The sequence below is a fragment of the Hyla sarda genome, chromosome 1, assembly GCF_029499605.1.
Source record: "Hyla sarda isolate aHylSar1 chromosome 1, aHylSar1.hap1, whole genome shotgun sequence".
NCBI lineage: Eukaryota > Metazoa > Chordata > Amphibia > Anura > Hylidae > Hyla > Hyla sarda.
Window position 1 is genome coordinate 494,706,995 of NC_079189.1, and position 21,516 is coordinate 494,728,510.

At 44.3% G+C, this 21,516-nt stretch overlaps 1 protein-coding gene across 1 annotated transcript in view; it reads right to left on the bottom strand.

Annotated features, from left to right (window-relative positions):
* Positions 1–8,035: 8,035 nt before the first annotated feature.
* The window catches only part of LVRN (laeverin), a 158,100-nt gene continuing 144,619 nt past the window's right edge, over positions 8,036–21,516 (bottom strand). The window contains exons 17-20 of the mRNA XM_056537403.1: positions 15,464–15,637; positions 14,327–14,458; positions 13,675–13,759; positions 8,036–8,358 (exon numbers count right to left, since the gene is read on the bottom strand). Coding sequence (XP_056393378.1) covers positions 8,200–8,358; positions 13,675–13,759; positions 14,327–14,458; positions 15,464–15,637 — 550 coding nt within the window. The 3' untranslated portion in view covers positions 8,036–8,199. The remainder of the gene's footprint in view (positions 8,359–13,674; positions 13,760–14,326; positions 14,459–15,463; positions 15,638–21,516) is intronic.

Genomic DNA, 21,516 nt, shown 5'->3' on the forward strand with positions numbered 1-21,516 from the left:
CCGAGATATTTTCAGTTTTTTATGCTCTTTCAGACTTTTGAATAAAAGAAACAATTCTTTGTCTCTGCCTATAGAAAATGATGCAATGTTCTCCCTATGTAAGTAGCGGAAGTGTGAAAAATAATAATTGGGAAATGCATAATAGTTTATGTTACAGGCACAGAAAGACGGCATTTATAGTGCTAATGTAAAATGTGTTTTGTGTGCCGTGAGTTTTATACTGTTGGATTTCATGACAAGGACACATCTTTGCTGCACTGACTAATAGTACTGGGACATGACTTACGGCTGTTAGATTTAACAGGACCCACAACTATAATGCTTCATTTAAAATACTGCTCTCTACCTTATGGGCCCCCTAAGCCTCCTGGGCCCAGGTGCCACTGCACCCACTCTAGTTACATCTTACAGCCACCATTTTGTGACTAATGTTAATGTTCACTTTACATGTGGTTCAAAGCAATGGTACCCACATGGCTCACTGGGAGTTACTGTCATTGGCCTCTATAGAATTTATGTTCCTTGAATAATTTTAACACCATACGTAACCCATGGACTGAAGTGGCTTTCCTTTAACTCAATGACGCAGCATATTTTTTATATTTTTTATTTTTTTCCTTGCCTTTTAAAAGCTCTTTCAACTTTCCACCTATTGCAACTTTTAGGCATTTCGTTGCATTGCATTTTTCGGTATAAAAGACATGCTATCTTTATTCTGTATTTATTCTGTATGAAAAGAAAACTTAGCAGGAAATACCAGTTCACAAAAAGCTAACCACAGTGTTATGGTAATCTCACAACATAGCCATTGAGCCCCAAGACAAGCGCAGATCCTTCCTAAGCATGTCCATTACTGTCTGCCAGGTACGTACTAAAATCACCTTATGGTGGATAACCCCTTAAAATCTTTCCCTATTTGTGCTATGATCTGTATTTTTTTTTTTTTTTATAACTTTTTATTCACTTTTTTGTTCCGGTATATTAACCCCTTAAAAGGTATTTGGGATTTAGATTTTTTATCCCCTATCCAAAGGATAGGGGATAAGATGTTTGATCGCGGGGGGGGGGGGGGGGAGCCCACAGCTGGAACCCCCCGCGATCTCCCTGCAGCACCAGCATTATGTGCAGAGCTGCGTCTTCAGACTCGTAAACTGGAGACATGATGTAACGCCACACTCCCTTGTGACGTCACATCATGCCCCCTCCATTCATGTCTATGAACATGCACTTTTGTTTATTCCTCCTCACCTAAAAATCAAAACAATTACATTTTTCCACCTACAGACCCTTGTTTTTGCACCACCAATTGTACTTTTTAATACCAACAATCATTTTACCACAAAATCTACATCAAAACCAGAAAAAAAAATATTTGTGGAGCGAAATTGAAAAAAACAAAAAAAAAAAAAACGCCATTTTGTAAATTATGGGTTTCTACATTTGTAAGTTTTGGGGGCTTCCGTTTGATAAAAATGACAAGTTATCTTTATTTTGTAGGTACATATGGTTACAAGGATACCTAATTTATATAGGTTTTATTTCATTTTACTATTTGTAAAAATGATAACTACATACACCAAAATTAGTATTTTTGAAATTGTCATCTTCTAACCCCTATATCTTTTATATTTTTCTGTATATTGGGCTCTATGAGGGCAACATTTTTGCCCCATGTTCTGAAGTTTTGATGGGACTTTTTGATCGCGTTTTATACATTTGTTTAGGGTATACAAAGGGACCAAAATATGCAATTTTAGACTTTAGTATTTTTTTACATAAACACCATTGACCATGCGGTTTAATTAACATAATATCTTTATATTTTGAACATTTACACATATGTGATACCACATATGGGAAAAGGGTTCATTCAAACTTTTATTAGGGAAGGGGTTAATTCACATTTATTAACTTTTCTTTTTATACACAATTTTATAGTCCCTATAGGGGACTATTACATGCAATCTTCTTACCTGGAGCAACCTAGCAACGATCGGACGACAAGGAGGCAGGTAAGGGCCCTCCCGCCGTCCTCTAAGCTGATCCGGACACCACGGTTATACTGCAGTGGTCCCGATCAGCTTCTCTGAGCTGCCGGGATAGATTTTTTTCCTATTTTAGACGCCATAGAAGGGAAGTGGGACGAGGGCATACAGGTACGCCCTTCGTCCTTAAGAAGTTAAGTGACCAAAAATCGGCAACTCTGGTATTACTGTCACGATGCCGGCTGGCAGGAGGTGGATCCTCTGTGCCAGAGAGGGATTGGCGTGGACCGTGCTAGTGGACCGGTTCTAAGTCACTACTGGTGTTCACCAGAGCCCGCCGCAAAGCGGGATGGTCTTGCTGTGGCGGTAGCGACCAGGTCGTATCCACTAGCAACGGCTCAACCTCTCTGACTGCTGAAGATAGGCGCGGTACAAGGGAGTAGACAAAAGCAAGGTCGGACGTAGCAGAAGGTCGGGGCAGGCAGCAAGAATCGTAGTCAATAAGGCAATAGCAGGAGGTCAAGTACACAGTATGGACAAACACAGTAACGCTTTCACTAGGCTCTAAGGCAACAAGATTCGGCAGGGGAGTGCAGGGGCAGTGATCAGATATAGTCTGGGAGCAGGTGGAAGCCAATTAAGCTAATTGGGCCAGGCACCAATCATTGGTGCACTGGCCCTTTAAGTCTCAGGGAGCTGGCGCGCGCGCCCTAGAGAGCGGAGCCGCGCGCGCCAGCACATGACAGCAGGGGACCGGGACGGGTAAGTGACCTGGGATGCGATTCGCGAGCGGGCGCGTCCCGCTGTGCGAATCGCATCCCCGACGGCCATGACAGTGCAGCGCTCCCGGTCAGTGGGACCGACCGGGGCGCTGCGGAGAGAGAGACGCCGTAAGCGCTCCGGGGAGGAGCGGGGACCCGGAGCGCTAGGCGTAACAGTACCCCCCCCCCCCTTAGGTCTCCCCTTCTCTTTGTCCGGTAACTGCCTCCCCTGGGATGAGGACACCGGGAAAGAATGGAGGGTTTCCTCAACGGCAGGCAGTACAGCAGGAGTGGGAATGGGGAGGGAGGGCAGAGGGCGAGGCCTGGCACGGGGCAGTGTGACACCAGGACGGGGGCCATGAGGAGGCACCGAGGCTTGCCTGACTGGACTGGGAGGGGGGGAGAGGCACTTCTTATGGCAGGCAGAGTCCATAAAGACCTTAGGGAGACCGGATACAGGGGGAACCACAGGGTCACGGCAGGGAGTACTGGGAACCGGTTTAAGGCAGTCCTTGAAACAAGAGGTACCCCAGCTCTTGATCTCCCCTGTGGACCAATCCAGGGTTGGGGAATGGTGTTGAAGCCAGGGTAGTCCAAGGAGAATTTCGGAAGTGCAATTGGAGAGGACCAAAAACTCAATTTTTTCGTGATGAGGTCCGATGCACATTAGGAGGGGCTCCGTGCGGTAACGCACGGTGCAATCCAACCTGACTCCGTTGACCGCGGAAATGTAGAGTGGCTTGACGAGACGGGTCACCGGGATGCGGAATTTATTCACCAAGGAATCCCGAATAAAATTCCCAGAGGCACCAGAGTCCAGGCAGGCCACGGCTGAGAGGGAGGAGTTGGCTGATGGAGAAATCCGCACGGGCACCGTGAGACGTGGAGAAGCCGACTTAGAATCAAGAGACGCCACACCCACGAGAGCTGGGTGCGAGCGTGCGTTTCCCAGACGTGGAGGACGGATAGGGCAATCCACCAAGAAATGTTCGGTACTGGCACAGTACAGACAAAGATTTTCTTCCCTACGGCGATTCCTCTCCTCCTGGGTCAGGCGAGACCGATCCACTTGCATGGCCTCCTCGGCGGGAGGCCTAGGCGTAGATTGCAACGGAGACTGTGGGAGAGGTGCCCAGAGATCTAAGTCTTTTTCCTGGCAGAGCTCTTGATGTCTCTCAGAAAAACGCATGTCAATGCGAGTGGCTAGAAGAATGAGTTCATGCAGGTTAGCAGGAATTTCTCGTGCGGCCAGAACATCTTTAATGTTGCTGGATAGGCCTTTTTTAAAGGTCGCGCAGAGGGCCTCATTATTCCAGGATAGTTCAGAAGCAAGAGTACGGAATTGTATGGCGTACTCGCCAACGGAAGAATTACCCTGGACCAGGTTCAGCAGGGCAGTCTCAGCAGAAGAGGCTCGGGCAGGTTCCTCAAAGACACTTCGAATTTCCGAGAAGAAGGAGTGTACAGAGGCAGTGACGGGGTCATCGCGGTCTCAGAGCGGTGTGGCCCATGACAGAGCTTTCCCAGACAGAAGACTGACTACGAAAGCCACCTTAGACCTTTCAGTAGGAAACTGGTCCGACATCATCTCCAAGTGCAGGGAACATTGTGAAAGAAAGCCACGGCAAAACTTAGAGTCCCCATCAAATTTGTCCGGCAGGGACAAGCGGAGGCGAGGAGTGGCCACTCGCTGCGGAAGAGGTGCAGGAGCTGGCGGAGGAGAAGGTTGTTGCTGCTGTAGCTGTGACTGAAATTGCTGTAGCTGAGACTGAAGCTGCTGTAGCTGCGACTGAAGTTGCTGAGTCATGGTGGTCAAGTACGACAGCTGGTGCTCTTGTTGGGCGATCTGTCGAGCTTGCTGGGCGACCAGCGTAGTGAGGTCAGAGGCAACTGGCAGGGGAACCTCAGCGGGATCCATGGCCGGATCTACTGTCACGATGCCGGCTGGCAGGAGGTGGATCCTCTGTGCCAGAGAGGGATTGGCGTGGACCGTGCTAGTGGACCGGTTCTAAGTCACTACTGGTGTTCACCAGAGCCCACCGCAAAGCGGGATGGTCTTGCTGCGGCGGTAGCGACCAGGTCGTATCCACTAGCAACGGCTCAACCTCTCTGACTGCTGAAGATAGGCGCGGTACAAGGGAGTAGACAAAAGCAAGGTCGGACGTAGCAGAAGGTCGGGGCAGGCAGCAAGAATCGTAGTCAATAAGGCAATAGCAGGAGGTCAAGTACACAGTATGGACAAACACAGTAACGCTTTCACTAGGCTCTAAGGCAACAAGATCCGGCAGGGGAGTGCAGGGGCAGTGATCAGATATAGTCTGGGAGCAGGTGGAAGCCAATTAAGCTAATTGGGCCAGGCACCAATCATTGGTGCACTGGCCCTTTAAGTCTCAGGGAGCTGGCGCGTGCGCCCTAGAGAGCGGAGCCGCGCGCGCCAACACATGACAGCAGGGGACCGGGACGGGTAAGTGACCTGGGATGCGATTCGCGAGCGGGCGCGTCCCGCTGTGCGAATCGCATCCCCGACGGCCATGACAGTGCAGCGCTCCCGGTCAGTGGGACCGACCGGGGCGCTGCGGAGAGAGAGACGCCGTAAGCGCTCCGGGGAGGAGCGGGGACCCGGAGCGCTAGGCGTAACAATTACATTTACGCCATTCACTGCGCTGTTTCATTAACAATACATTTTATTTGTTTTTAGACATTTTGATAGATACTAAATATGTTTATGTTGAAAATTGAGAGAAAAGAAGGTGATTAAGAAAAGTGGGGTGATTTAAACTTTCATCAGGGAAGGGGGCTTAGTCACATTTATTACAATTTTCTTTTGTTATTTTATTTAATTTTTTTTAATCCCCATAGGGAAATATTATATGCAATCTTTTGATTAAAAACACTGTTCAGTGCCATGCCAACACATAGTATAGCAATGATCAGTGTTATTGGCGCTCTTCTCATGCAGGCTGCAGAGACTGTCTGTATGCTTGGGGTGCAGGAGGCAGGTGAGGGCCCTAAAGCCATCATGTCAGCTAATAAGGACCCCACGATCGCACCATGGAGGTCCTGATCGAATCCCCCCAACCCTACTTAATTGCCAATGTCCAGCAGCATTAAGTGGTTTAACATTTTTTACTAATCCTAAACAACCCCTGAAATACATTGGAGCATGAAAGAGGTAAATGGATAGAGTTATCTAAATTTCTGACTAGAGTTGGGCTAACAAAGACAACAGAGCAGACTCAATCAGAAGAAGAAGGAAACCATGAAAGACCACATGTAGTAAATACATTTATTTTCCAATATACATTCATTTATTAGTCAGTTGAAGATAGGTTTCATTATGAAACAACCTCTTTAAGGGACTCTGTGGCCATTGGGAAAGATCTGTAGATGTTTCTTCTTGGAGCAGATCTGAGATGGTCACTATCAAAGCGGGCTCTATAAAGGGATCTCTAGGTTGTCAAAGCTAAATCAGCTTCTGTGGCTTTTAACATTTATATCACTATATGTCTGCTTAATAACATCCTTACAGACCTAAAAGAAATGAATCTAGTTGACAACAGCAGGTTGTGTTTTTACATTTAAGTTTTTTTTTTCCTACGTTTTTGAAGCCAAAGCCAAGACCAGATCATTTATGGAGGACATTTATAAAGAAAATAATCTTTTCAAATCCTTTCCTGGCCTTGACCTGAAAAAAAAGGGCACAAAAAATTGTGGGAACACACTCTTAGAGGAGTTTCCTCAGTTGCCCCTTTTAGTGAGCCTTTGTGTAGGAATTTGTAAGCAGAACATACTGTACATACTTCTCATGTGATGTTTAATAACAGGCTCAATGGGGGATATTTATCAAAACCTGTGCAGAAGAAAAGTGGACCAGTTGCCCATAGCAAACAATCGGATTGCTCTTTTCATTTTTCACAGGCTTCTTTAAAAATTAAAGAAGTGATCTAATTGGTTGCTATGGGCAACTGGTCCACTTTTCCTCTGCCAAGGTTTTGATAAATCTCCCCCAATGTTCCTGCTATGATATTTGTGGGTGAGGACTGATACAATTTTATGGCCTTGGTTAAATGTATTAAACTGTACAAAGGTTTGCCTAAAAGAAACCTAGCAAAGTGGTTAGTTTAAAGGCTAACTTGTCATCACATGCTGCCTGAACCACAACTTATCGGGGAGGTCCCTGGTGGCTTCTCGTTGCCCACAGGCTTCTGGCTGCCCTGCCAGCCTTAAAGGGGTATTCCAGGCCAAAACTTTTTTTATATATCAACTGGCTCTGGAAAGTTGAACAGATTTGTAAATTACTTTTATTAAAAAATCTTAATCCTTCCAATAGTTATTAGCTTCTGAAGTTGAGTTGTTGTTTTCTGTCTAACTGCTCTCTGATGACTCACGTCCCGGGAGCTGTGCAGTTCCTATGGGGATATTCTCCCATCATGCACAGCTCCCGAGAGGTGACATCTTCATTGAGCAGTTAGACAGAAAACTTCAGAAGCTAATAACTATTGGAAGGATTAAGATTTTTTAATAGAAGTAATTTACAAATCTGTTTAACTTTCCAGAGTCAGTTGATATATATAAAAAAAGGTTTTGCCTGGAATACCCCTTTAATTAAAAGGGAGAAATTAATGATAGGTTGTGTCTTTCCTGCAGTCACTGTAAGGAATGAAGGCACAGTATGAAATCCTATTTTCTTTAAGATTGTTGACAACATTAATAGCTCTTTATTACCTGACAAGTAGGTCCCTATGGTCAGATACTTTTTGTCTGACTCAATGAAGAAACACTGCATTGAAATTGTGTTTCACATTGGTGTATGGTATGGTAGCCTAGCCCAATCCAAGTAATTGACGATGAAATGCAAAGCCAGACCCAGCCCACTGGCAGGAGTAGTGCTGTTTCTGGAAAGAGAAGAGTTATTTTTTTTATAAAACTTGTTATCCAGGAATCGAAAAACAGATAATTTCTTTCAAAAACCACTCCCTGTCTGTCTCCAAGTTGTGTGGTATGACAACTTGGCTACATTCATTTCAATTGAACTGAGCGGCAGAAGCACACCCAACCTGCAGACAGATGGGAAGGTTTTTTTTGAAAGAAACTGGCTTGTTTTTCGATTCCTGGATCACCCCTTTAGCACTGGACTACCTATAAAAATTTGGTTTACTTGCATGGATTTGGGAAAATCATAGCATAGTCTATTTTGTTCTTTTGCGATTGTTTCTGTAGAGGATCCTTGCCAGTGTTGATGGCCTCTCAGCTGATTTCTTGATTTAAATAAAACAGGCAAAAGGAAAATTGTAGATCAGCACATGTTTATTCACATCCTCACATGTTGTAAAAAAATATATATCAAGAATTTTGCTTTCTAAGCAAAATATAATTGAAATTTTTATATATATGAGAATAATCTTTAGAAAAAGGCTACAAAATCTCAGATAATGCATTATAAATGATTTACATCAGAAATCTGAATCCAGTGTGTTCCTCTGTAACCAGTCAATAATTCTGGTATTCACAATGTTTATCCACTCTAACCGTGCTTTCTTTTTTGCTTGCAGCCATTCAAGTTCACTGTCTCTACTACTTTCATCCATGGTAGTTGTGATGAATAACTCCAACTGAAACCAAAGAACAGAAATTAAATACATTAAGCCAAATATATATGTGAAAAAATATCATGTTAAAGTTATTCAAGCTGCTGGGAAAGAAGCCAGGCTCTAGGATATATGGGTTTATATAACTTGAAACAAGATTTTTAAGTAAAAAATAATAAAAAGTGAGAGGTGTGCTTACCCTACTCTACTGGCTGAACGACATGCTTTTCTATACATGCACTGTTACAGGGAAAGCTGTTAATCCTGTGTGACTGTCAAGGATTTACAGTATATACTTGTATACAGTCCTATACCAGGACCAAATATTACCTCCATACAGTGGTTAAATTTAACCTCCATACTGTTACTAAAAATACTTCTTAACAAGGCCAACTGTAGTAATATTATTACAATTCAAAGACCAAATAATCAATTATGAATAGTGAATTTGATGTCCATAACTTTTACCAAACTACAAAAAAACACTGCATAAGAATTAAAATGAAATCATAAAAACAATTGTTTTTAATCATGAAAACAATAAGAATCATCATATCATGCTGTTGCTACAAAGAAAACACCCCTATACAAATAAAAATATTACCAACATACGGTGACTATATAGCGGTAGATACTAGTTCTGTATAGGCTCTGCAGACCATATAAGTGAATTCAGTACAATCTAATTACTCACGGGTAATGTCTTCTATGATTCAAGTCACATTTCCATCACATCTATCTGGTACAAGATTTGTATCTGCAGAGTTTGATGTCCATAACTTTTACCAATCTACAAAAAACTGTCCTGCTTATTCCCACAATTTTCTTTCTGTTGCTGCTCCTTGCAGTTCAGAAGCAATATTGATTTTGGTCATTCTTTTTCCTATCTCAAACTCTCATTGCTATACTATTTCCAATTCATGTTCCCTATGCTCCCCATAAATTGTCAAAGCCTGAGTGTTGTTAGGGTATGTTCAAACGATGAAATTTCCACAGAAATTCTGTTCAGCAAAGCTTTCTGAATGGAATTGCAGAATTCCGTTAAAATTCAAGCCTATGGAGTGCTGTGAGGATTAGAGACACCCTAAAACCAGTTTACTTGCTCAAATGGGAATCTGATCAGGGGCGAGAGTTCTCTGAGGCAGAGGTAACCCGGATGTTTGTTTTGGCTCATAAGGCCTCCTCTCTTATCTAGAAAACAGAAGCAGAATTTTAAGATACTTTCTACTTTCTAGGTGGTATAGATGCTCTGATCACATTCATACTATCTTCCCGTCTACTCCGACGACCTGCTGGCGTTGTGGTCGAGAGATTGGTAGCTACCTGCACACATGGTGGTCTTGTTCGCTTCTTCTTACCTTTTGGGAAGCAGCCTTTATGCTCTATAACGCTGTCTCCTCGTGCTCTATCCTTCCTGACCCTGACATGGCCCTTCTCTCTCTCTTCCCTGGGTCCTTACCCCTGTCTAAGAGGGGCCTTCTGAGCCACCAGGGTTGTTATCCCTTGGCACTGGAAGACTGCAGTGACGCCATCTAGGGTTGATTACGTGGAGATTCTGAATCAGGTTCATAGAATGGAGGAGTTGGTGGCCCTAGATAATGATCAGTCTGATCGCTTCTCTGCCTTATAGGCTCTTTGGGACAGCTTCCATGAGTGCCAGATTTCCTGATATGGCTGTAGTAAGCTGTCTGCTCTTGGGTTTAATCTCCTTTTTGTTTGTCCATGTGAGACCTACTGTTACGCCTAGCGCTCCGGGTCCCCGCTCCTCCCCGGAGCGCTCACGGCGTCTTTCTCCCTGCAGCGCCCCGGTCAGTCCCGCTGACCGGGAGCGCTGCACTGTCATGGCCGTCGGGGATGCGATTCGCACAGCGGTACGCGCCCGCTCGCGAATCGCATCCCAGGTCACTTACCCTTCCCGGTCCCCTGCTGTCTTGTGCTGGCGCGCGCGGCTCCGCTCTCTAGGGCGCGCGCGCGCCAGCTCTCTGAGACTTAAAGGGCCAGTGCACCAATGATTGGTGCCTGGCCCAATTAGCTTAATTGGCTTCCATCTGCTCCCTGGCTATATCTGATCTCCTCCCTTGCACTCCCTTGCCGGATCTTGTTGCCTTGTGCCAGTGAAAGCGTTTAGTGTGTCCAAAGCCTGTGTACCTGAACTTCTGCTATCCATCCTGACTACGAACCTTGCCGCCTGCCCCCGACCTTCTGCTACGTCTGACCTTGCCTCTGCCTAGTCCTTCTGTCCCACGCCTTCTCAGCAGTCAGCGAGGTTGAGCCGTTGCTAGTGGATACGACCTGGTTGCTACTGCCGCAGCAAGACCATCCCGCTTTGCGGCGGGCTCTGGTGAAAACCAGTAGCCTCTTAGAACCGGTCCACTAGCACGGTCCACGCCAATCCCTCGCTGACACAGCGGATCCACAACCCGTAAGCCGAATCGTGACAGTAGATCCGGCCATGGATCCCGCTGAGGTGCCGCTGCCAAGTCTCGCTGACCTTACCACGGTGGTCGCTCAGCAATCGCAGCAAATTGCCCAACAAGGACAGCAGCTGTCGCAGTTGACCGCCACGTTACAGCAACTTCTGCCTCTGCTACAGCAGCAACCATCTCCTCTGCCAGCTCCTGCACCTCCTCCGCAGCGAGTGACCGCTCCTAGCCTCCGCTTGTCCCTGCCGGACAAATTTGATGGGGACTCTAAACTCTGCCGTGGATTTTTGTCTCAGTGTTCCCTGCATATGGAGATGTTGTCGGACTTGTTTCCTACAGAACGGTCTAAGGTGGCGTTCGTAGTAAGCCTTCTTTCAGGAAAGGCCTTGTCTTGGGCCACACCGCTCTGGGACCGCAATGATCCTGCCACAGCCACAGTCCAGGCCTTCTTCGCTGAAGTCCGGAGTGTCTTCGAGGAGCCAGCCCGAGCTTCTTCTGCCGAGACTGCCCTGTTGAACCTGGTCCAGGGTAATTCTTCAGTGGGCGAGTACGCCATCCAATTTCGTACTCTTGCTTCCGAGTTATCATGGAATAACGAGGCTCTCTGCGCGACCTTTAAAAAAGGCCTATCCAGTCGCATCAAGGATGTGCTGGCCGCACGAGAGATTCCTGCCAACCTCCAAGAACTCATCCATTTGGCTACCCGCATTGACATGCGTTTTTCTGAGCGACACCAAGAGCTCCGCCAGGAAAACGACTTAGATCTCTGGGCACCTCTCCCACAGCATCCTTTGCAGTCTACGCCTGGGCCTCCCGCCGAGGAGGCCATGCAAGTGGATCGGTCTCGCCTGACCCAGGAAGAGAGGAATCGCCGTAGGGAAGAAAATCTCTGTCTGTACTGTGCCAGTACCGAGCACTTCTTGGTGGATTGCCCTATCCGTCCTCCACGTCTGGGAAACGCACGCACGCACCCAGCTCACGTGGGTGTGGCGTCTCTTGGTTCTAAGTCTGCTTCTCCACGTCTCACGGTGCCCGTGCGGATTTCTCCTTCAGCCAACTCCTCCCTCTCAGCCCTGGCCTGCTTGGACTTTGGTGCCTCCGGGAATTTTATTTTGGAGTCTTTTGTGAATAAATTCCGCATCCCGGTGACCCGTCTCGTCAAGCCGCTCTACATTTCCGCGGTCAATGGAGCCAGACTGGATTGCACTGTGCGTTACCGCACAGAACCCCTCCTGATGTGTATCGGACCCCATCGCGAAGTGATTGAGCTCTTTGTCCTACCCAACTGTCCTCCTCGGTCTGCCATGGCTCCGGCTTCATTCCCCCACCCTTGATTGGACCACCGGGGAGATCAAGAACTGGGACTCTGCCTGCCATAGGAAGTGCCTCTCCCCCCCTCCCAGTCCCGTCAGGCAAGCCTCTGTGCCTCCTCATGGCTCCCGTCCCTGTGTCACCCTGCCCCGTGCCAAGCTTCACCCTCTGCCCTCCCTCCCCATTCCAACTCCTGCTGTACTGCCTGCCGTTGAGGAAACCCTCCATTCTTTACCGGACAAAAAAAATGGGAGACCTAAGGGGGTGGGGTACTGTTACGCCTAGCGCTCCGGGTCCCCGCTCCTCCCCGGAGCGCTCACGGCGTCTTTCTCCCTGCAGCGCCCCGGTCAGTCCCGCTGACCGGGAGCGCTGCACTGTCATGGCCGTCGGGGATGCGATTCGCACAGCGGGACGCGCCCGCTCGCGAATCGCATCCCAGGTCACTTACCCATCCCGGTCCCCTGCTGTCTTGTGCTGGCGCGCGCGGCTCCGCTCTCTAGGGCGCGCGCGCGCCAGCTCTCTGAGACTTAAAGGGCCAGTGCACCAATGATTGGTGCCTGGCCCAATTAGCTTAATTGGCTTCCATCTGCTCCCTGGCTATATCTGATCTCCTCCCTTGCACTCCCTTTCCGGATCTTGTTGCCTTGTGCCAGTGAAAGCGTTTAGTGTGTCCAAAGCCTGTGTACCTGAACTTCTGCTATCCATCCTGACAACGAACCTTGCCGCCTGCCCCCGACCTTCTGCTACGTCTGACCTTGCCTCTGCCTAGTCCTTCTGTCCCACGCCTTCTCAGCAGTCAGCGAGGTTGAGCCGTTGCTAGTGGATACGACCTGGTTGCTACTGCCGCAGCAAGACCATCCCGCTTTGCGGCGGGCTCTGGTGAAAACCAGTAGCCTCTTAGAACCGGTCCACTAGCACGGTCCACGCCAATCCCTCGCTGACACAGCGGATCCACAACCCGTAAGGCGAATCGTGACACCTACCTTCCCTTTCCCTCCTCCTTATCTTTACCTCTCTATCCTACTCTCCTCTTTTTTCTCTCAGCTGTTTTCTTTCTGCTTCTCTCTCTTTTTTCTATCTTTCTTTGTCTGTTTGTGTTTCTCTGTTGTTTACTGGCTGGTACCCTGACTGGGTCACCCATACTGGACTTCTTTGACCTCCGGGGGACCGATTGGACCGATTGTCTGGGGATCCCTCTCTTTTTTCTTGTGTCTATTGAGCAATGTGTAATTATTTGTTGATGGGACGGCCCACCGCTGTCCTCATTACAGTCTGTTAAATTCTCTTACCCCCTGGAGGACATTGTCTTCAACTATTTATTTGATCTATTGACACTGGTCTGTCATACCTCATTGTTATGTTGTTTATATTCTGTTTGTAAAATTTTAATAAAAACAGATGTACCATAAAATTCATTTCAATGGGATTTCAATGGGATTTTGCCATGGAATTCCACAAAATATAAGACTCAGAAACTATTAATCTACATTTGTATTCTAATACTGGTGTTTGTAGGAAAATCAGACCAGAATGAAAACACTGCATAAGTATTAAAATGTACATTCGAGAACTAGATACACGGGATGCACATGTTTGGTGATCTTACCTCTTGAAACTGTAGCTCAGAAGTGGCTTTTGATCCTAAGTCTGGTAGTAACACTTCATAAAAATGATTGGAGTCTTTCATGTTACTAAATGAAACAAACAAATTCAGACATAAATGCATCACTGAAGTATTTGGAGACATTGAAGGCTATGTTCACACAGTGTAAGAAAAATATGTATTTTAAATCTAATGTACACAATGAAAGTCTAAAGAAAAGCATCTGTCAGTGCACACACTGTTAAAAGAAGTCTGTAATTTTAATGTTGGATTACGGAAGCTTTTTTCGACAGTGCATGCATTGGCAGGCACTTTTTTTTATAGACTTTCATTAGATATGCTGTATTTTATTAATATTTTACAAACATAGTTTGCAAATTTTTTTATGATGTGTCAACATACCCTTTTGTGGTATTTGCAGATATAGTAGTACATTAGATGAAAAAGAACACACATATCCATCCCCTCCATCCTACACCCAAAGTAGGCTTCAAACATGTTGTGAACATATTCTAATAGATGTATTGGCAGTATGTAGAATGAAAGTATTTAAAAGTAACTGAAAAGTAAAATATCAGAAGTAAAAGTAATATTTATGCACATCAAACTGCAGTTTTCTGTAAATGAGTGTATATAAAACACTATGAATACTCACATGTCATTTAGTTGGTGCCAGTTTTCTTTCAAAAAGTCCCAAGCTATATGTCTTCCTATGTCATTCTTAAACATATGCAACAAGACATCCAACATATTATGAGAATCACTATTCATGCTATCCTTCAAGTACCTGCAAATACATTGAATGTAATTAGAAAACAGAAGTACAAGGTTCAAAATGCAAGGTTCAACAAGAAAACTATGTAAATATGCACATGGCTGGAAAGGGCTAGTCATCAGGATTTTAGGCATACCATGTCCTCTTTATCTAGTAGCTGTCAGTCCAACAGTGTCGGTGGATACATGCGGACTAGTGGGTAATAATAAAAAGGACATACACTGGACTTGCCTGGGCTCTTGCAGTGCTGGGGAATTTCCCCAAGGCTATTGATCATTATTTGCATAATAACAAAAATGCTTAGATCTCAGTACTGGAGGACTATTGGACTAAAAAATATATTGCCTGTAATTATGATGACTAGACCTTTCTAACCATGTGCTTATTTACACCTATGTTTTTTCTGGTGACTGGTCCACTTTAATTCACAGGACTTAAAGGTACATTCATACAATATTTCATAGTATTACCTTCTGCATTGCAATAAAATGTGAAAAGATCACAGAAAATGGGATTGGACGCCAAAAGTGAAGATAAGTCTTTTCCCAGGGCTTCTTATGTTAGGTGCACCAAGCCATTAGCTTAAATGCCAGAAGCTTCATTTAATTTTATATTGTGTGAGAGAAAAAGTGGAGAGATTTTCACATAAAAACCAATCACAGCTCAGCTTTCAGTTTACCGTCACTTGTTAAGCTGAGCCGTGATTGGTTGGTATGGAAAAATCTCTTTCTCTCACACATTTTGATAAATCAGGGCCAATATCTACTACAGATTTTCAGATCTGAGTGCAGGGTACAGATGACCCATGATATTAACTGTGCAAGGTCTCATGAGTGCAAAATACTGATCATCCACTCATATGGCATTATGCATGAGGTGTTAGTATGCTTAGCATTCTATTTGCACAAAGATTAGACTTCAAAAATGTGCCGTTTTGGCAGTAACATAGAAGATGGAAGATATGCTGTCATGTGGCATTAGTATTACTTTGTGAGGCATATTTTCTGTGTGGTTTACCGATACAACAGCCATGGTTCCCTGGAGCAACTCAACCCCTGTTTGAGGAAGGACAGCCCCCAATGATCATCACTTTCTGATTTGTTATGATAATTCCAAGCAAACTCCCATTCCTTTTCACCTCCTTCTGCAATGCCATAGCAATAAACTGAACCTGAAATAGATTGCGGTATTCTGCAAAAGAGAAACAAACATAGATTACAAATAAATAATGATAAAAATTGTTTGTTATAATGTAATTTAGATATGGAGGTTTGAATATACAAACATTTTGCCTGCTAGTTATATACTGTTGGCTGTGGCTGTTGGAACAGGCAGTGTTTGTTCACATTACCCACATAAGTAGCACAATAAATTTAGATAAAATACCTTATTGTTATTGCCAGTGGAAGGTGCCACTGGCTATACAATTACCTGTGGGGGTCACTGAAAGGAAAATGCAGTATTAAGTGCCTGCCTTCCAAGTTTAGAGGGGGCACCAATCTTTGTCAGCACTCTGATGTGACTAATCTATGAGGTTAACTGACTGACTACTCAAAAGTTTATTTGTTCCTCTTTCTCTCTCTCTCTCTCTCTCTCTCTCTCTCTCTCTCTCTCTCTCTCTCTCTCTATATATATATATATATATATACGGTATATATATATATAGTAGAATAAAGTAGCACTCCAGTAGTGATCAAAATAGGTTTATTACCTCAAGGTAAGATACAACGTTTCGACCGTCACCACGGTCTTTTTCAAGCATAAGCAAGTGACACACTCCTCCCATATTTATATGGGGTACAATATCAAAAGGTGATTGTGCTCAATAAAGAAAAAACATGTATTACAGTGGATACTGTGACAATTGTTTAGAAAAAGAACATAATGATACATGAAGAAAATGCATACTTTTAACAAGACAGTGTAATTAGTGCTGTACAGTATATACAACCTGACATATATCGCATCAAGTGTAAGTGACAATTAGTGTACAGGTGTGTGGACATTAAAAGTAATCAGGGTAACATGCCACGAGGTCAAACACTCACCCATCTGTGGTAATGGCGGCCATTCCCTGACGCCGTGTGTGCACACGGCTCTAGGGAATTCCGCAGACCAGCCGGAGTACAGCCAATCACAAGGGGGCGTCGCGCGTTGCTAAGCAACGACTGTAGCTCGCGGTCCGCGCACACTCACTGTGCTACCGGATGCCGCGAGCGCCATGACACTTCAGGGAAAGTAGTGTCCTGTTTGGCGCATGCGTATAGATGTGTATAGTTGTCAATGAAGCCATGTGCAGTGCGGGCAAAGTTCCCGTACTTGATCTGTCAATACATATGTAATATAATAATGTGGATGAATGTATGTAAGTAACTACGGAAGATGAGAAATGTGTATTGGTGTGGTGAAAACAGGAGTGTATGTAGAAAATGATAGGTGTGTAAGTGAATAACGGGAGATGGATGTGCATGAGTGAATGAATCCTTAGTATATAAGGAAATTAAAAATGGAGAATTACAAATAAAAATAAGAAAAAATAAGAATGTAAGGAGTGTACGGGTATACATGTGTAGGTGTGAGGGTGGTGGCAGGGTGTGGCTGTGAAGGCAAGCTGTGTGAAGCACCTGCATAGTATATACATAGGCACATGATTTTGTACATGCACGTATGTATACACATGCATCAGTGTATAGCTGCGTTTGTCAGTTGATCTGGCTCACATAAAGATGTGTATAGAGGAATAAAATAAACGTAGATGAGAGCAATTTCATTCTTGGTTGGCTGCACTCGGGTGGTAAGGGTCTAGAACTGGTAGAGTGGTCAGATAGATGATGGTCAGTGGTGTTTGATCGACGTGTCCCCTGATCATCTGCATAAAAACAAAGCAAGAGTAATTAGCATGTTGAAAGAAGAACACGGTATAGAATTGATCATTAGGATTCATATACAGTGAATGATAGATGAGTTAGTATAATGCTCAGTGTGTGTGTCACAATTTATATATACAATCAAGTTCAACTGGCAGGTCAAGTCATCGGGATAATTTGTAGATACCTGTGGTTACAGTGAAATCTACATTAAGTCCGTGGGGGCGTAGTGTGCCCAACTCATGGATCCAACGCAATTCGCACCTTTTGAGTATGCTAACTCGGTCGCCGCCTTTCTTAGATATGGGAACATGATCTAACAAAGTAAATCTGAGGTCATTTTCATGATGTCCAGATTCCGTAAAATGTTTAGCTACGGGTAGGTCCAGGCGCTTCTTACGGATTGAGTACCTATGTTGGTTGAACCTCGTTCGGAACTCCAATGTGGTTTCGCCTACATATAGCAGCTGGCAAGGGCATGTGAGAACATACACCACAAATTCAGATGTACAGGTCAGGTACCATCTTATCCTGTATTGTCTGTTCGTGGTTGGATGTTTAAAGTGTGGGCCCTTGTCCATGCGGGTGCAGTTAATGCAGTTCCGACATGGGTAGCTGCCTTTATTTTGTACAGTGAGGTATCTTTGTTGGCCCCCTAAACTTGTAGAGACATCTGTTTTCACAAGTTTGTCTCTCAAGTTCGGGGGGCGCCGGTAAGCCATAATGGGGTTGTTTTGGAATTGGACCGCGAGCTACAGTCATTGCTTAGCAACGCGCGACGCCCCCTTGTGATTGGCTGTACTCCGGCTGGTCTGCGGAATTCCCTAGAGCCGTGTGCACACACGGCGTCAGGGAATGGCCGCCATTACCACAGATGGGTGAGTGTTTGACCTGTGGCATGTTACCCTGATTACTTTTAATGTCCACACACCTGTACACTAATTGTCACTTACACATGATGCGATATATGTCAGGTTGTATATACTGTACAGCACTAATTACACTGTCTTGTTAAAAGTATGCATTTTCTTCACGTATCATTATGTTCTTTTTCTAAACAATTGTCACAGTATCCACTGTAATACATGTTTTTTCTTTATTGAGCACAATCACCTTTTGATATTGTACCCCATATAAATATGGGAGGAGTGTGTCACTTGCTTATGCTTGAAAAAGACCGTGGTGACGGTCGAAACGTTGTATCTTACCTTGAGGTAATAAACCTATTTTGATCACTACTGGAGTGCTGTGGGACACTTTATTCTACTATACATCACTGCTGCTGCCAGTGACCCGGGCTGCGATTGGGCCCGCTTGCACCCGCTACACCTTTGCATCCCTGGTGTGCTGCTCCTCCTTGCTATCTGGATATATATATATATATATATATGTGCACTGATGATGTAGAACCATGCACCATATCCCACCAGAATAAGGCCAAACTCTTCTGATTAGAGTCATCATTATTGAGGCAAGTGCTCCAAAAGGCAGGGAAAGCACAACCATTTTCCCTTGCAGAGCAAAATATTGTATTCTCACCTGTATTTGAGAAAAAATTTTTACACTTTAATAAAGGTACTGTATCTATGTGTGTGACATCACCGAGCGACTTCCTTAGGTGTGTTATACACCCCTGAGGAAGTCGCTCGGCGATGCAACGTGTGGGGTTCCAGCGTGACCACATCCATTGCGTACCTCAATTACTCCCACCAGTTTGGATTTCCATCTTTGTCTCTTGCCTAAGTATCTTATTCACTGTATTTATGTATTGTGTCATTGGTATTATCTATTTATAGAGTGGATATTGTTATGATATGGGCATAGGGACATATTAATCAATCATATTGTTATTAGAGATGAGCGAACTTACAGTAAATTCGATTCGTCACGAACTTCTCGGCTCGGCAGTTGATGACTTTTCCTGCATAAATGTGTTCAGCTTTCAGGTGCTCCGGTGGGCTGGAAAAGGTGGATACAGTCCTAGGAAAGAGTCTCCTAGGACTGTATCCACCTTTTCCAGCCCACAGGAGCACCTGAAAGCTGAACTAATTTATGCAGGAAAAGTCATCAACTGCCGAGCCGAGAAGTTTGTGACGAATCGAATTTACTGTAAGTTCGCTCATCTCTACTTGTTATACCAATACTGGTAGCAGGTATACAGTGTGTCATTGAGGTCGAGGGTCATTCCTGAGGGAGGATGTTCATGGCCCCTCTCTAGGGTTGTGCTATGCTCCTAGTGAGCAGATTTTAATGATTTTATTAGCATTATGCTTTAAAGATGTGTTGTCTTGGATAATTATATGTACAATAAAATATTATATTTGTATTTAAAGTGTGCACTTTCTTCAGTGTTAGCCTATTCTTGTAGTTTATATAGTTCAATTTCCTTCACTGTAGCACCCGTTTCAAAACTAATGTGGTAGAGCCCCCCTTTTTCTACATCTACTTATGGTAAAGAAGGCGTGTCGCCCCTTGAGACTAAACCTTTTCTTCTCCAAACAGAGCGATTGCCCCTTGTCCTTTGAGGGGGTGTAACCTGGAAACATTTTTCTCCATATTTTTTGTATGGGCCATTTATATACTTAAATATGTTGATCATGTCCCTCCGCAAATGTCTCTTCTCAAGACTAAACATTTTTAATTCTTTAATTTTTCCTAATAGCTAAGATGTTCCATGCCCCTTTAGTTTAATCGCGCGTCTCTGCACCCTTTCCAGCTCCACAATATCCCTTTTATGAACTGGTGCCCAAAACTGAACAACATATTCCAGGTGAGGCCATTTCACTGCTTTATAAAGGGGTAGTATTATGTCCCTGTCCCTTGAGTCCATGCCTCTTCTAATAAATTACAGTATTCTGCTGGCTTTAGAAGCAGCTGCCTGACATTGCTCTACCAGGGACTCTCCTATTTTAACCCCCCCCCCCCCAAGACACAGAATGCATGCAGGTTTTTAGTACCCAGATGCATAAGTTTACATTTATCCACATTGAACCTCATTTGCCAAGTGGATGCCCAGACACTTAGTCTATCCAAGTCATCTTGTAATTTATGCACATCCTCTATAGACTGTACTGTGCTACAAAGCTTGGTGTCATCTGCAAAGATAGAAACAGAGCTGTTAATGCCATCCTCTATATCATTAATAAATAAATTAAACAAGAGCAGGCCTAGTACTGAACCTTGGGGTACCCCACCAATAACCGGGGACCAATCGGAGTACGAATCATTGACCACAACTCTCTGGGTATGGTTCTTAAGCCAGTTTTCAATCCAGTTACAAAATAAAATTTCAAAACCCAATGACCTTAACTTACTTATCAGACATCTATGAGGGGCAGTATCAAATGCTTTTGCTAAATCCAAAAACACTATATCCACAGCCATTCCTCTGTCAAGGCTTCTACTCACATCTTCATAAAAGCAAATTAGGTTGGTTTGACAACTTCTATCCTTAGTAAACCCATGCTGGCTATCACTTATAATACTATTATCCCCTAAGTATTCCTGTACGTAGTCCCTTAAACAATTTTACCACAATGCACGTTAAGCTTACCGGTCTATAATTACCTGGGGAAGACCTAGAGCCCTTTTTGAAGATTGGTACCACATACTCCTTGCGCCAGTCCTTCGACATAATACTAGACACCAGAGAATCTCTAAATATAATGAACAAGGCTACAGAAATTGCTGAACTTAGTTCCCTAAGAACTTTTTGGGTGTTATACTTTCTGTCCTGGAGATTTGTTTACTTTACTTTATTTACCTTGGACAATATCTACATTAAGCCAGTTCAGTACATTACATGATGTGTTACCAGCACTGACCCGGCCTGTGTCAGCTCCTCCCTTTTCCTTCGTATATACAGAACTAAAGAATCCATTCAGTAGCTCTGACTTCTCTTGATCACCAGTGACCACCTCCCCATTATCATTATTAAGGGGTCCTACAAGCTCTGTAATTTTTTTTTTTTTTTTTTGCATTTATAGAGCCAAAAAAATATTTGGGATTTGTTTTGCCTTCTTTGGCCATTTGTCTCTCATTTAGAATTTTTGCAGTTTTTATTACATTTTTACTTATTTTATTAAGCTCTTTGTAGTGTTTAAATGCTATAGCTGACCCCTCAGATTTGTATTTTAAAATGCAATTTTTTTTGCTGTTTATTGCTCTCTTAACATCAGTTGTCAGCCATGTAGGATTAAGTTT